Source organism: Cetorhinus maximus, chromosome 12, assembly GCF_964194155.1.
Source record: "Cetorhinus maximus chromosome 12, sCetMax3.hap1.1, whole genome shotgun sequence".
Lineage (NCBI taxonomy): Eukaryota > Metazoa > Chordata > Chondrichthyes > Lamniformes > Cetorhinidae > Cetorhinus > Cetorhinus maximus.
Genome location: NC_135890.1, coordinates 108,921,185 through 108,938,447, shown reverse-complemented (window position 1 = coordinate 108,938,447; position 17,263 = coordinate 108,921,185). Strand labels below are relative to the sequence as shown.

The window sequence follows — 17,263 nt, the reverse complement described above, 5'->3', positions numbered from 1 at the left end:
GCAAGTTATTTTCTTCTCTTAAATCTGCATAAAGCAGCTTGTGTGAGGCATTAGAGAAAGAGTGCATGAGAATGAGTAAGAAAGATAGGAAAAGATCTGGTAACTGAGACAGTGGGGAAAGTATGTAAATGTGGAGGGAAATATGAAATGTCACAGACAGACAAACTGTGTGTGCTAGGAAAATAGACAAAATGAATGAATGAGTGAATCTGTGTGAGCGACAGACACAGAATGACAGATTACAAAAGACAAAGATAGTGTAAAATGTGGATTAAAGAGATCAAATGGAGACAGATGTGAAGGAGCCTCTACATTCCTGTTTTAATTATATTACAAAAAAACACAGCCCAGACCGTGTTTGAAGCTTTACTCTCCAAATGAACACTTTTAAAGAAAAGGTTTCACAGGAAGGCACAAGTTCACATACAATAGCACAATAATAATACAGACTGATATTGTAGTAATGATATAGGATGTCAAACTGATCCACAGTCAGACAGTGATACAGTAGCTCTGAAACAATTCAAATTAAACAAATAAAAAAGTAATATACAAGGTAGTACAGCCATATCAGATATTAAGGCAAATAATGTTTAACAATCTCCAGTGTCTAAGTGGTGCTTATCACAAATCAATGCACGAACTTTAATCCAATCACAACACTTGGCATTAACCCTTATCCAATCCAATAATCCTTATAGTGCACTCATAATTGACCCAAAGATATTTCAGTTAATCCCCACAGCACTCAGCAATAATAGAACTTATCAGCAATAAACAGAAGATCCAACAGCATCTGCAAAAAAAAAGGTTAACTTCTCATCAAAACAAGGAAGAGGGAGGCCAAGAAAGCCCCTCTTATAGATCTTATCAAAACATAGAGCAGTGTATTGACTGTTAAAAATGGAAATAACAGTGCATTTATTTTTGGTTAACTGGTGGTTTGATATGCACAGAAAGCTAATGCAGTAATTAAAAAGTCTCCGAACCAAGTTACTAAATGTACACAGGTAAAGTTTCTATTTGCCCAGGATGGAGACCACTCTCTCCACACAAGGAGACACTCATTTACTTAACTCCAGGGAACTTAATGTGCAAATTGGCAAAAGTTAATGTTGCTTTTATTTTGTTTGAGAATTGTGCTGGTGCCTCTTTCCAGGTTGTAATGCACGAGAAATATGGCAGGTTAGCTTAGGACAACTACTGGTTACAAGGATCAGATGTCTTGTGAGCCTGTTGCACTAAGACCCTATAAATGTTGTTTGAATTTTATGAGTTCAGTAATGAACATGTGAATAAATTGTAAACTAACCAGCTTCTTTGTAATATAAGTGAACATATTTGATCACTGTCCTTTCCTGTTCTTTCAGTCACTCCTACAAGGGACTTGTCTGTTTTCCCTAGCTCTGATGAAGTTGCTCCCCAAAATATTAGCCAGTCTGTTTTCCCTAGCTCTGATGAAGTTGCTACCCAAAATATTAACCAATCTCTTTCTTAATCTAAGAGTCTTGCATTTCTGTTTTTATTTCAGATTATACCAGGTCACTTGAAGAATGGGCGATGCACTAGAGCCGTCAAGTACTCATGGAACTCTCCTGGTCAGATTCAGCATTCTGAAGAAAGGAGGTGAACAAATTTGGGGGAAAAAGACCAATTATAGAAATGTTAGTATCTGATTGCTGGAAAGCTTTCCTTGTTGTTAGACTCACTACACAAGGCAAGGACATAATTTGCTTCACAGAAAGTACACGTGTGGGCACGGTCCATCCTGCACCTCTGTTCAAGATCAGTAGCATTGTGCACGTGTTTTTACACGTGTTGTCCTTCCTCAAAGAACTGCACATTTTTTGGACTGTCTGCAGTGTATTCCCTCCAGAAAATCCAGAATGTGATGTTAAAAATAGTACATCCTGCTTATTTTTTTTTAAAAAAGCTTTTTGCTTTACTTCACAGTGTGGTCGATTTTTACTGTCAATTGTGGTTCCAACTAGGCACTGACCTATCTTGAATCAAACGTTCAGTTATAAAGAAACAGCTACAGTTTGCCAAAAGACTGGAAACAGCGCTGAAAACTCGATTAATATAAAACCAAAGACACAACTTGTTGCAAAGTTGACTGGACGGTGCTTGCGGAAGAGCAAAAACGCCCAAATAGTTAAACAATAGGGTGATGGCGAGTATCTTAAAGGTAGATACCAGATTAAAACCAGTTCCTTTTGGTCCCTTTCATGCTCGGATCCCTGAATTGCCATAAGGGAGTCAAAAACTAAAGTGAAATAAATTCTGAGGTTTACTGTGTTTTCCCAGCAATTATACTATTGTCATAAAATGATTTTAATTGGAAAATTAGCAAAAAAGCAGGCTATAATTATAAAATAAGTTTCAGCTTCTTATGAGTGTTTCAGCACAAGCTAACGCGGCGCCAAAAGCAAACAGTAAATGTAGATATTTACCTACAATATTCACTCCTTCATTGAATAGGTCCCCACTATCTTCCCCCTTAAATCTCGCCGGATCGAAGCACTAAGTCTCCGCCCTGGTGTATTAACCTAGTATAAACCATGGGAGCGCTACGGGCAGAGGAGAGAGGGAAGGGGGGAAGGGGGGTAGGGGGGTGGGGAGGGAAAAACAGCGCTCGGAGAAATGACAGCTTGGGACAGAAGAAACCGGCTTCTGTCTTTGGATTGAAAACCCACAGATTTCAAAATCCGTGATGATATTTTTTTGTAAAAGAATCAACTTCAGCTCTGAGCCTAAAGACAGAAATATTGCCAGGCGCTCGGATGTCCGGGCTGAGGTTCGTTCGGCCATGTGGCGGGGGAAATGGGAGAATCACACCCGGCCCCTGGCCCCCCCGGTCCCCCAGACCCCAATCCCCAATCCCGAAGAGCTCATTGAAGAGCCTGGACTCAGCCTCACCTTAACTGGTGGAACGGGAAGTTGGTCCGAGTTAAGTCTGTCCCGGGTGGGATAGGGGATTGGCCTCATTAACAGACAAGAAGAAGCGGAGAGTACTTGGGGTTATCTGGAGTCTCTGTCTCCCCCTGGGCATGTTAGACTTTAGTGGCGGAGGACGGCGCCTCAGTTTTGGTGGGGTTGCTCATGCTGGACGAGATGGATGTGATCGGGGCGTGGAGGGCTTTCTTTAACCTGGAACAGCGCAGCACACAAAGACACTGCGATCGGAAACGCTGGTCAAAAAAGGCGTAGAGGAACGGGTTGAGGCAGCTGTTGATGTAGGCGACACAGGTGGCGTAAGGATGGGCCAAGTGAATGAATTCATCGAAGGAACAGGAGGGGATATCGATGAGATCCAGCCAGATGAAGGCATCAATGGTCTTGATGATGTGGAAAGGGAGCCAGCAGATGGCGAAGACGAGGACCAGGGCGCTGATGATCTTCAGGAGGCGCTTTTTCTTCTGCTCTTCCTTCTTGACATTCTGGAAGTGCCTTGTGACCGTGTTGCCAATGGCACAGTAGAAGGTGGACATCAGGAGGAAAGGTAGAAGAAAGCCCATAGTGCTGGCGAACAGGCTGATACCCCCGAGCCAGAAATGCTCGGTGCTTTCACTCGCCACCCAGGTATAGTCCATGGCACAGGTGGTCTGGTTCTCGCTTCCCTGTGTCCGGCGCAGAAGTAACGCTGGAAGAGCCAAGAACCCGGCCAGGAACCAGATGAGGGCCAATGAGAGGAGTGTGGTCCTCCTGGAGCGCAGTTTATTGCTGGACAGAGAGTGCACAATGGCCAGGTAGCGGTCAAAGCTGAGGCAAGTCAGGCAGAAGACGCTGGCATACATGTTGATCATCACCAGGTAACTGCTGACCTTACAGAGAAACCAGCCAAAGGGCCAGTGATAGTCCAGGGCCGCGTACACAGCCCAGAGAGGTAAGGTGACCACAAAAGCCAGGTCAGCCAGGGCTAGGTTCCCGATGTAAATATCTGCAGATCTCCTCTTGGTGCGGGACCTCCACACTGTGCAGATAACCACTCCATTCCCGGACAGTCCGAAGACGAAGACCAGCATGTAGAGGACGGGAACCACAGAGGACGAGTGCTCCCAGTCGGTGTAATCGCACGATAGCTCATCATTGTAATCGGAACTGTTCATCGGGTCGCTGCCGTTTTCCTCTAACTGAATCATAAGGGCACCCATTGAGAGCAGCTTGGCAAAGTTTAAAAGTTGTTACTGCGGGTTTGAGGTTGCCGTTAGAGCTGATATACCCTAGAGTCCGCCTCCGTGGATAGTAGCCCCCATCCCAACACCAATCAGCAGCTCTTAAAGGGTCAGATCCAATTACACAACCACTCACCAACATCAACCCTTAAAGAGACAGGCACACGGGTAGTTTACAAACAAGTCCCCGCCCATCCCCGATTCTCGGGGCACTTCATTTCTCCTGAAATAATGTCAGAAATCAGAATGCTAAAGCTTCTTTTTGTGGTGCTAAACCCCAAATTGAGTTGAACTTTGCCAGATTTTCAATCACACTGTCAGGGTTTGAGAGAGATCTGAAATTTCAGTACATGCAGAATGTCAGAGCGACAACGGAACAATTCAAATTTAATTAAGAAGATCGATGTGCAATGGGGAGTATCTGTCTCCCCGGTATTTATTCTGTCAGACGTTTATTCTGCTGAAAATTGGCGAGTTCGCGCGAGCAATATTACCTGATAAATGCGAAGGTTAGAAATGTACCGACCCACAAGCACAAAAGACAACACAGAGCAACACCCAAACTATGCAGAGATCATGAAACAGAATGCAATGAACACAGAGAACCCCCCCTCATCCCAGACAGCACCCAATGTGCAGGGGCCCCAGAAAGTAAGGAAGAATCAGAAATCCTCCAGACAACGCCTGTCCACAGGGTAAATAGTCAACTGCCCATTGTAATCCCGTCCATATCAAATAGAAAACAAAATGGGACAACGTGTGATAAGAGACAGGAGCATAGTAAATAAAATTAGTGACTGCATTTCACTGGATGGTGAGAAAGACTGGGTCGGATAATTCTAGTGTGAAAAGTCACAGTGAGAACTTGGTCCGTTTGTTTTAGAATTGCGGCCAGTTCACATTTGTCTGACGAAGTTCAGAACATATTGTTGACGCACTGAAAAAGGTGTTAGACATTTAAAAACACAAAATAATATGAATTCTATCAATGTGATGAACATGTCCCATTTAAAACCACATAACCGTTCTGGGGTAGCGTTAAATTATTCCAGCGGTCATGTAGTTCTGCGCTCGCTAACCTCTTAACGATTTCCAATGACATTTCTAAATTACTGGTGTAGCTAAAGGATCCGACCGAGTCCCTTCAGCTATGCTCGGCAATGCGGGAGCTTCGGAGATCAGTTAATTCTTTCCCAAAATTCAACCCACACAGAGAATTTTCCAAATTTGACATTCCGTTGCATTAAGAATAATTATTAACATGATCCAAAAAGGCGCTGTCAATCTAAACAAGTTCCAATTTCAAGTCAAAGGCTTCTCCCAGTTGACCACACTGTGGTGGGGAGCCAAATAGAGTGGGTTTAACCGTGGCCTGCGCTGAGTTAATTGATCACTGGAATTTCAATAGCGATATTTCAACTGGTCCGATTCCTAAATCGAGAGGCGAGGCAAATCCAGCAGAGTTCAGCCCTCTTGGGATCTTGGACGTAATTATCCTGTAGTACTGAAATCGGCTCTTTGGTGAGGACAGGTTTGACCTGGGCTGTTTTAAAAAATTAATTCACGGGATGTGGGCTTCGCTGGCTGGGTCAGCATTTATTGCCCATCCCTAGTTGCCCTTGAGAAGGTGGTGGTGGGCTGCCTTCTTGAACCGCTGCAGCCCATGTGGTGTAGGTACATCAGGTAGAAGAATGAAAAGATTAACTATTCCAAAAATCAACATAGGGGTGTGTGGGTTCCAAAGTTACAATTTAATGGGAAGTACAGACTATTGAATTGCTTCATAGTCTTCATGTTGCAAAGGGACAGAGTTCAAAACTTGTCCATCTAGTTTTAAGCTTATATTGGCTCAAAATAAAAATAATCACAGAGGCATTGAGGTATTTGTAGAACTCCCATCAGCACCTTAGCTAAGATCACCAAGCCAAATGGTATGTTCACCTTTATTACAAAGGGATTGAAGTATAAATAAGAGTAAAGAAGTCTTACTGCAATTATACAGGGCCTTGGTGAGACTACACTTGGAGTAGTCTACAGTTTTGGTCTCCTTGCCTCAGTAAGGAAGGATATACCTTCCTTAGAGGCAGTGCAATGAAGGTTCACTCAAATGATTCTGGGACAATGGGACTGTCCTGTGAGAAGCGATTGAGTAGACGGCTTATATTCCTTAGAGTTTAGAAGAAGAGAGGTGATTTAATTGAAACATATAACATTCTTAAGGGACTTGACAGGGTAGATACTGGGAGGATGTTTCCCCTAGCTGAGGGGTTTAGAACTGCGGGTCACAGTCTCAGAGTAAGGAATCAGGCATTTAGGACTCAGATAGGAATGAACTTTTGGAGTTATCTATGAAGAGAGCTGTGGATGCCAAGTCAACAAGTGTGTCAATCAGACATCATTAGATTTTTGGATACAAAAGGAATTAAGGTATATCAGACCAGCAGAGGAAGGTATAGCTGCGATAGAAGATCAGCTATGATCTTATTGAATGGCACAGAAGTCTTGAGGGGCCAAATGACCTATTCCTTGCTCCTATGTTCACTACAGAACTCAAACTTGGAACCTATTTAGATCTGTAAGGGTTAGTTTCACACCATGCAGGACATTAACCACATTAATTATTGCTGGAGCCCTCCAAGGCACTATTTTACTCTAAGAATATCATATGGAATGCTCTGTTGGCTCAGTAAGCGTAGCTTGTATTGAGTCATGGGGGTAAAATTAGATAATGCCAGCTCATTTTTATGAAGAAAAGCAGAGCAGTGATCCCCAGTGTCCTAGCCAATATTTATACCTCAATCAGCATCACTAAAACAAAATGATAAAAGCAAAATACTGCGGATGCTGGAAATCTAGAACAAAAACAAAAATACCTGGAAAAACTCAGCATCTGCGGAGAGGGGTACAGTTAACATTTCGAGTCCGAATGGCTCTTCATCAGAACTAAAACAAAATGATCTGGTCATTATCACATTGTTGCTTGTGGGACCTTGCTGTGCACATCTCCTACATTACAACAGTTATTATACTCAAAACATACTTAATTGGCAATAAAGTGCTTTGAAATGTCTATTAATGGAAGTCTTTTCTTTAGGCACTGCTGGGACAGGAAGGTGCAAGGCCTGCTTGATATTGAGCTTCAGGCTTTATCTAAATGAGATCAGATAGCTGTGGTGCTTCTTGTACTTCCCCAACTAATCGACACAGCGGAATGTCAACGCGCTATGTTGCTGGCAATGACCCTTGGGTACGGCCTGGGAGGGTGAGAGGGTTGATTTTTTTTTTTGAAAAATATACTTTATTCATAAAATATCTGAAAGAACATTACAAAACATTTCTAAATGGCCATCACAAAAAGTGTAATCAGATTAAACTTTTACACATGGATCATTAGTTGCTTCAATACAATCAATGAATATTACAGTCATTTCAATATGGTCATTACTGACAGTCAGACAGTGCAATGGTATTGGAGTTATCGACATACATCATGTTGCACTCTGAGGTGCTTCAATACAATTATGACACATTTAGTATTCACTACATACATTCGCTGTGAGTCATACAGCCCGAGGGGTCTATACAATTCCCAGCCCCTTGGTGCACTATGGCAGAAAGGTCTTACACAGCGACCTTTCCCCATTACACCTTTGAGGGTGAGAGAGTTGATTGGGAGAGGGCTGAACAGTCTTCTGATACACAGCTGGGAAGAGCACTCACATTCAAGTAAGTAGTATTTTTAAGTGACCTTTTTGGTAGCAGTGGGTGGCATTCCAGTCCCTTTAAGGATCAGTAATTAGGGTGCATTTAGATTTGGTTATTCTGAATGTATTAGACCTGGTAATGGTGTTTGTTGGGCAGCCCAATCAGGGGTCCTTAAAAGGCAGTAGGCCCCCTATTTACATATGCAAAGGGACTAAGGCATGTTTCAGGTTTCATCCTTTACTGATATGGTGGGCAGTGCAGTTCTGACCTCAAATTGTGCCTGCCACCCATCATACTGAACATTTAGCAGTCGCTTTAATACCTGTAAAATGGACATCGGTGTCAACGAATTTCGAGTTCACATTGATTATGAAGCTATAATTGATCCTTGTGTCTTGGGCCTGAGAAAGGAAGGGTTTGGGGTGTTGATCTCTGTCCAGTGATTCCTGCTAGAAAGTGTATGAATATAGGGTGTAGGGAGGTTTGAGCGCAGCTGTGCTGCATGCCAATACTCCAATGTCACTCAACGTCTAGGCTCACATATGAAGGATGGTTACATGGGTAATATACCTGTGGAGCCTTCCAAAGTGGAGAGAAAACTGGCAGGGGTGCTAGAGGGGGGGATATTAAAGGTTGGAAGAATTGGGGCCAGTAAAGCATAGCAAATAAATTCTATCTTGAAAGGTAACAAGCAATTCCTCACTATATACTGTAGAAGGATTATTCTGATGTGAGAGCGAGTTGCACCTCCATGTAGTCCCACCGGGTAACAACATTGTCAAATGTTGGCTAAGGTGACTGGTCTGAGAACATTCAAGCAGCATCGCTGAGCATGCTGGCACTTTCCTCTCCAAAGTCTTTTTAATGTGTTGTCGCCTCCCAAGTTTATGCTCATCTTTCACAGAATTCCATGTCTGAGTCACTCCAAAGACATTTCTGCCCCTGCCACAATACCAAAATGACTCTTACAAAAAACACAAATAATATCCTATGGAATGCTGACTCGGTGGGACTGCACTCCCCTTGTTCCATTCTTATTTACCTAATTGTAGCCAGAGAATTCCCATCAATGGCACAGTTACCTCTAGTGTCCCCCAAGGATCTATCCTTGGCAGCCTCCTATATCTCATCTACATGCAGCCTCTCAGCAACATATCCAAAAACTCATCAGTTTCCATTTATTTGCTGGTGACACCCAGCCTTGCTTCACCACAACCTCCATCCTTCCAATGTCTCTAAATTGTCAGACTGCTAGTCTGACATCCAGTATTAGATGAACAGAAATTTCCTCCAATCAAATAAAGGGATGGCTAAGGCCATTGTCTTCAATCCCTGCCATAGATTCCACAGCCTCACCACTGACTCCATCCCTCTCCCTGGCAATTGTCAGAGGCTGAACTAGACTCTTCACAACCTCAGTGTCATATCTGACCCGGAGATGAGCTTTCAACCACATCTGCACCTCCATAACATTATCTGGCTGCTCCCCCCTTAACTTCCTGCAGTGAAAAACAGACTTACCGCTGATGTGTCATTTTCTATTTTTTGCTCATTTATTTCTGTCAGAGTAAAACATTGCTGAAAAAAGAGGCATTTTTTTGTCAAATCTTTTTGACTTGCAATCATCAGGCCAATTCACAAGAAAACCAAATTAAGGGAACAACAATTTATACTATATGAGAAGAGAGTGTTGATTGGTTGGTAAGGGGATTCTGATTGGTAGAGGCTTTGTCATTGAGAATGCACCAGTTGATGTGACTGACAGTAAAACATCCCAAAGTCAGTTTTGTCTTCTTGTCAGTTAAAAAAAGGAAGTTTACTTTAAAACAAAACTACTTATAAAATAAGTTCTGGTAATTCAAGCCAATGTTTGAACGATTGCAAAAGTTAAACTGTTACGGGAAGAAAATAGCAGCTGTTCATGCCTTTGCTACTTCCAGACTTGAATATTCTTACACACTCCGAGCGAGCCTCCCACATTCTACACTTCATAAAGTTGCAGAAGTCCAACTCTGCTGCACATGCCCGAACTCATACCAACTCCCACTCAGCATCACTCCTGTACATTGGCTCCCGGCTAAACAATGACCAGATTTTATCATTCTTATACTTGTTTTCAAATCCCTCCAAAGCCTGGCCAGTGCCTATATTTGTAACCTCCTCCAGCCCCACAACTGGGAGATATCTGCCCTATTCTAATTCTGGCTTCTTCAGCATCCCCGACTTTACTTGCTCCACCATTGTTCTTTCATTTGCCTAACCTTAAGGTCTGTAATACCTTCCCTACACCTCTCTACCTCACTTTCCTCCTTGAAGACAGTCCTTAAAAACTATCTCTTTCATCAAGTTTTTGGTCATCTGATCTAATCTCTTATTTTCTGGCTTGGTGCCATATTTTGTTTTAAAATGCCTCTCCAAAGCTCCTTGGGACGTGTTATTATTTTAAAGATGCTATATAAATACAAGTTGTTGTTATTGTTGACAAACTCCTAAAACAAACTGTAAGGGAGGGTCGTTCTTTCGTTGGTGTTTTTGACTTAACTATTTTGTTTGTTTTCATACTGTTTTTGGTTCCTGAAACGAAAACCTTTCAGCAGTCAGTCTCTTTTCCATCTCTCAGTGATTGATCCACTGCAGTCTGTGCTGATGGATTGAAGCAATGCTCCGGCACTCCGAGAGTTAACCGGTTACTCTGCCTCCCTGATAATATCTCACCGAGACCTTAAGATCATTTCCTACACACAAAATATCCATCCGACATCATCAGAAGTAAATGTTGTGGGGAAAAGGCAAAACTTATTAAAGGAAGATAGGCAGCAAGCTGCTTCCTTTGCGGTCCCGAGGCGCAATTTGAAACACTTATTAATTACTTAAACATTTCTCCGGAGATCTTTTTTATATTAGGAAAACAGACTTGTTGCTGAAGTGTCGTTTTCTATTTTTTGCTATTTATTTCTGTCAGAGAAAAACATCCCAAAGTCAGTTCCGTCCGTTTATCATTTCAAAAAATAAAAGTTAATTTTAAAAAACTACTTATAAAATAAATTCTGGTCATTCAAGACAATGTTTGAATGATTGCAAAAGTTTTAACGGCAGCTATTCGGCCTGAGGGGAGGTAGATGTTGATTTCATTATTGATTTAAATCGAAGTCCAGATTCAAAGACCAGAAATGATAATCATTGGATACAGGCAACTTGTTGTTTGACAATTTGATCCGGTTATCTGCTTCTGTTCCTAGTGTCCCATGTAAGAAGCGGAAAATGGACTTTAGTTTAGGACACTCAAAAGATTGTTCCAGTTTAAGAACGATTGTTAATGACACTGAAACATTCAAACACCAGGGTGTCTGTGTGTGGAACAAAACCAAAAATACCTGGAAAAACTCAGCAGGTCTGACAGCGTCTGCGGAGAGGAATACAGTTAACGTTTCGACTAATTATGACTCTTCAACAGAAACGGTTCTGTTGAAGAATCATACGGACTCGAAACGTTAACTGTTCCTTTCCGCAGATGCTGTCAGACCTGCTGAGTTTTTCCGAGTATTTTTATTTTTGTTTTTGTTTTGGATTTCCAGCATCCGCAGTTTTTTTGTTTTTATGTGTGTGTGTGTGGAGATCAGTTACTCGCGAGCAGGTCCCCACCATTTCGTTCAAAGTACCATCATTTTTCTTTTTCCCTGGATTAAGTTTTGTGCACAAATTAAACTTTGAAAAATGGATACAAAGGAAGGTCTTAAAGGGCCGTTTGGGGACAGGATTCCTGAGCAGATGGTTTACGGGCGGGGAGAAACTGGGAACACTGGTGATGGGAAACTTTTAATGTGCATAGACTGTCTTTGAAGTTGGTGTTTAAACAGCAGGTGATGTTATTGACAGGAACCAGTTGTTGTGACAAGGAACTGACATCTTCTGATGGGTGGGTGCCAATCCAAGCAACTTTGGGGGAATGAACTGGCTCTAGCCTTAACGTCATTCGTGCTGATAATTTTCACATGCAGTGCAACAGTGCTGAAAATGGAGGTCAAAAGTCGTTAAGGATGCAGTCAGTTGATATACTAATATGTTGTGAGTGATTTAGCATGGTTTAAGACACATTGAGTTCCAAATCTAACCCAAATGATCAAAGAAGGCACCAAGCAGAGTTTAGGAGCTTCCTGTAGCTCTCCTGATAGCTCTATTAATCACAGCAATGCAGCAACTTGCATTTATATAGCACTTTTAAGGTAGAAAAACATCCTAAGGTGATTCAGTGTAAGGTGACAAAGACGTACAGAGCCAAAGAGATATTGGGAGGTGTAACTGAAAGCATGGTTAAACAGATCAGTTTTTAAGGAGGTTCCTAAAGGGGGAGAGAGAAAGCAGGAGGGGAAGTAGAAAGTATTAGAGAGGGATCTCCTGAGCTTGGGGCTAGAGCTGAAGGCATAGCCACCAATGGTGAGGCAAAGGAAATCAGAGAAGCACTATAAGACGTAGGAGTAGAAGTTGGCCATTTGGCCCATTGAGTCTGTTCCACCATTCAATTAGATCATGGCTGACCTGATAATCCTCAACTCCACTTTCCTGCCTTTTCCCCATAACTTTTGATTCCCTTACTGATTAAAAATCAAAAATTAAAAATTTTTACTAAGTTCTGTTGAAGGGTCATGAGGACTCGAAACGTCAACTTTGTTCTTCTCCGCCGATGCTGCCAGACCTGCTGAGTTTTTCCAGGTATTTCTGTTTTTGTTTTAAAAATCTATCTCAGCCTTGAATATACTTAACGACCTAGCCTCTACTGCCAGCTGCGGTAAAGAATTCCACAGATTCACTACCCTCTGAGAGACAAAATTCCTCCTCTAGAGGCTGGAATTGGAGGAAGGTGGGTTGTGGAGATAGGGAGGGGCGAGGTCATGAAGGGATTTAAACAGAAGGATGAAAATTTTAAATCTGAGGCGTTGGGGACCATTTTGTTTTAATCAGAAAATTCTGGCGAGTTTTGTTAACTGGCCAGGGAATTTGTTGATATTTACAACATATCCTCTTATCATCACTAAATGTTGACTAAACCACTGAACCTATTAAATCATCAAACTATTTGGCAAACCCATCAACAGTAAACTTGTCACTACACATTAATGTGTTGCAAATGGGAAGAATTCTCATCATTAATTGCATCTCGTTACCAATGCTTTAGTGTCAAGAGGATGTTTTGAATGGCTTGTGTACTTTAAACAGGAATGTTAAATTGAGTGGGGGCAGGGTAGGTTTTCTTTAAGTATCTCTCGAAAAACCTATTAGGAAAGATAATGAGCCAATTTACAATTGTCAGAGGATAAAATGGGAGCTTTCTTTCCCCTCTTTTCAATTTTTTCCTCTTTTTCTTTGAAGGCACCAGCTACCTTTGGGATTTGTATGGTACATCTGTCCGGTACCTCACTGAAATAGCCATAGTTCATTTGTCAGCCCTGACAGTGGGTGTCAGCAGGCTAATTGACCTTGTAAACACTTCACAGGTGAAACCAATCCTTTCCTTGTCCAATGTTCACATACACATACTTTACAATAGCAGAGACTGGATAATGATCAGGTGTGGGATTCTTGGCTGAATTTCTCCTTCCTTGCTCACAACATTGATACACATTTTAGCATCCACTGCGTTAACTCAGGCAATATTAGAGAGTGATCCTGGGGTCTTCCTTGACTGTCCATCTCAGTAGAACACCAAGTATAGCATGCTTACTCTAAAGTTAAACATTCTAAAAGAAAAAGATCTCTGATCATCTATAGATAGCTATATTTAGCCAACAAATAGTAGACCCATGCAGCTCAGTAAAGTCCCCAATTTGATGCACAATTTGTGCTGACTACACTGTGTAGGATTGTGTGCTGAAGGCTGTTGAGCAGAAAAAAGACTTGAGTATTATACTACAAGAATCTCTGAATGTTCATGGTCAGTGCCGCAAGGTTATCGAAAACCAACTGAGATGTGTTGGATAAATTCCCAAAGCAAGTAAATAGAAAATGAGAAGTACCAAACTGTCCATGTACAAGGCCTTAGTCTAACCTCATTTAGAATATTGTGTCATATCCAGTTTTGTTCTCCTCACATGGTTGGTATGACAGAGGCCCAGGAAGAGACTCAACCAAGGTTCCTAGACTCCTAATAATTGAAAAGTCCTTAATTACAAAGATAGGCTTAGAGACCTCTGACCTTTCAACTCAATGTGTAGACTTTGAGGAGATTTGATCGTATCCTTTACAATAAGGATTGGATTCAGTACATGTGAATATGTTATTTGAGTTAGATGTGCTGAAGAGGACTAAGGAATATGAGTACAAGTTATAGAGCATAGAACTAGATTGGACATCAGAAGGTCCATCTTCTGACAGTAGATTATCTGACTGCTAGAACAAGTTGCTGGCTCGTGCATTTCATGTGAGTTTGCTTCAAACATTCAAAGGGGAGCTGGGGAATTCTTGAATGCGATTAATATAGCTACGCATTAAAGGTAGATATTGGGAGATATGTAGCGTGGTCTTCGGGAACATGCTTAATTATCCTTGGGTGGCGGTTGTGGTGGAGTGGGTGGGTGGCTAGGTAAAGATGGCTGAGAGGAATTTCCCAGGGCATTTTTCTTTAATTGGTCCAAGAATTTTTGCTTTTTCCAGAACATTGTTTAGTTGGTTGGTAGGTGGGGTGGGAATGAGCAGATGGGGATTGCAGGGAAGCAATGGTTTCCATCCCAGGATTTTAAAGCAAGTAGGTGAGAACTTTTCAGATGCTCCAACTATAATCATCCAAAGTTCTCTTGATTTTGTAACCATTCCTTTAGATTGGAAAATTATGTATGCCTCTCCACTTACATTCACCAGATGTCTCAGGTGAAGTACTTTTGAAGTGTAGTCACTGTTATAATGTAAGAAGTTGTATTTAAGAAAGGTGAGAGGAGAACTAGGAAATTATAGATCAGTTAGCTTAACATCTGTTGTTGGAAAATTATTGGTCTTAATTAAGGATAGGATAGTTGAGCACCTTGAAAATTTTCAGCTGAAAAGAACAGCCAGTATGAAATTGTAAAGGGTATTTATTTTTCTATCAAAGGATATGGGGAGAGAACAGGAGCAGGCTATTGAGTTGGATGATCAGCCATGGTTATAATGAATGGTGGAGCAGGCTCGAAGGGCCGAATGGCCTACTCCTGCTCCTATTTTCTATATTTCTATGGGTTTTTTTTCTATGTTTCTATCAAAGGTCATGCCTGAAAAATCTGATTGAATTTGTTGAAGAGGTGACTGAAGTAGTGAGACTGTCTATGGATGTTATTTATATGGACTTCCAGAGAGCATTTGGTAAATTCCCTCATAAAGAACCTAGCTAAAGTTGAAGACAAATTATTGAACTGGTTAGGAAATTGGCTGAGCGGCAGGAGACAGTGGAAATAATGGTCAGGTATTCTAACTGGCAGAATGTGACCCATGATGTCCCACAAGGATTCGTGTTGGGGCCTCAACTATTCACCTTATTTATTAACAACTTAGGTGATGGGACAGAAGGCCACATATCCAAATTTGTCAAAAGACAGAAAGATAGGTGGCATTGCAAGCTGTGTAGATGGAAATTACAACGAGGTATTGATATATCAAGTGCATGGGCAAAATTGTGGCAAACCGATTGCATGTAGGCAAATTTGAAGTCATCCACTTTGGACCTAAAAGAATTGAACAGGAATACTTTCTAAATAGTGAAAAGCTTGGAGAGCGTGGAGGTCAAGGTACATAGAACATTAAAATGTCATGAACGAGTACAAGACATAATCAAAAACACTAATGGAACAATGGCCTTTATATCTAGAGCTATAGAATACAAAAAGGTAGAAGTCATTCTTCAGCTACACAAAGCCCTGGTCAGACCACACCTGGAGTACTATGATTAGCTCTGGACACCACACATTTGAAGCATGTATTCACCTTAGAGGAACTGCAGTGTTTCGGTTTACTAGAATGATACCTGGACTCCAAGAATTAAATTATGAGGAGAGATTGCACAAACTATGGTTGTACTCTATGAAAGTTAAAAGGTTAAGGGGTTATTTAATTGAAGTTTTCAAGATATTAAATGAAACAGGGTAGACAGCGATAAACTATTTGTGTTGTTTGGAACAGGGGGTGTAATCTAAAAATCAAAGCTGGATCTTCCAGAAGTGAAATTGGGAAACATTTCTACATACAAAGGGTGGTGGAAATTTGGAACTTTCTCCCACAGAGAGCAATTGATGCTAAATCAATTGTAAACTTTAAATTTGAGATTGATAGACTTTTGTTATCCAAAGGTAGTAAGGGACATTGGACAAAGGGATATGAAATTAGGTCTCACTGAATAGTAGGCCAGACTCAAGAGACTAAATGGCCTGTTCCTATGTTTGCATAAATTGCACCAGTCCCAAAAGGGGCAGGTTTGATGCAGCAGCTGATATTTTTCTGTATTTCATTTTTGTATGTCCCTAGAAGTTAGTCGATTTAAGTTGGGGTTGGGATAGGAAGCATTCCAGATTTTCTCAGCTCTCCTGGATAGTGAAGAGCAAATTTAACTTGTGTTCCCATTCCTGAGTCCTATCAACTGACCCCTGCTGCAAGTGCATATGTGCAAATGTTAAGTAAAGAGAGAAATAGATTTAGCTGTAATCCAACCCACTATTCCCACAATAGAACAGCCTATTGATATCTGCTATTAAGGCTTGCACATGAATAACAGACATTTGGGTAAGGTGCTTGTTCTAGTGGAATTGTACCACAGTAATCACTGGCTTCATTGAGGAGGCAAGGGGGAAAATTATCCCTCGTTTGAGAGAAGATAATTACCATTGTGGAGGTGGCAATTCCAGTCATGAAGCCCTGACATGTCCAGATCCAACATGCAGAGACTCATTCAGTTAATTTAAATAGCAAGTCTTTCTGATTGGCTGCTGTTGAAAAGAGCTAAGGCTTCCCATTCTCATTTGTCCTGGTTGCCAATTTAAGTACTGACTGTCCAGCATCAAACATGAGAGCAGAGTTCCTGAAACAGTGATATAAAACATTCATCAGTTCATACTAATACGGCAGGACACTTGTGGTCCTCATACATGGTTGGGGGTCCTCAAAACACCCTACAGAAAGTTCTTGCTTTCCAGCAGGCATCTGCACACAGTCATTGCATGTCCCCTCCATCCCATCCCCCAGTAACAAAGCAGATCAAATTTGCCACATGTTTCAGTCTCTCTCCCCTCCCCCATTATTCTGCTTGGATGGTGAGATGTGATCCACAGCAGAAATGCTTCTGAGCAGAGTAGAGAGGAGGTGCATTTAGTATCAGTAAATGGAACTTTCTTCCCTTACCACTCCTTTCCACCCACCCCCATCTCCTT

At 41.6% G+C, this 17,263-nt stretch overlaps 1 protein-coding gene and 1 long non-coding RNA gene across 2 annotated transcripts; one reads left to right on the top strand and one right to left on the bottom strand.

The window, feature by feature from the left end:
- Nucleotides 1-297: 297 nt before the first annotated feature.
- Nucleotides 298-4,516, bottom strand: aplnra (apelin receptor a). The gene is made up of 2 exons (XM_078554364.1): nt 2,920-4,516; nt 298-1,613 (listed from the first exon to the last, which is right to left on the bottom strand). The coding sequence occupies exon 1, from the start codon at nt 4,152-4,154 to the stop codon at nt 3,054-3,056; it is 1,101 nt and encodes a 366-aa protein (XP_078410490.1). The 5' UTR covers nt 4,155-4,516; the 3' UTR covers nt 298-1,613; nt 2,920-3,053.
- Nucleotides 305-2,148, top strand: LOC144687839 (uncharacterized). The gene is made up of 2 exons (XR_013578224.1): nt 305-1,389; nt 1,439-2,148. It is a non-coding gene; the product is annotated as an uncharacterized LOC144687839 (long non-coding RNA).
- Nucleotides 4,517-17,263: the final 12,747 nt, after the last annotated feature.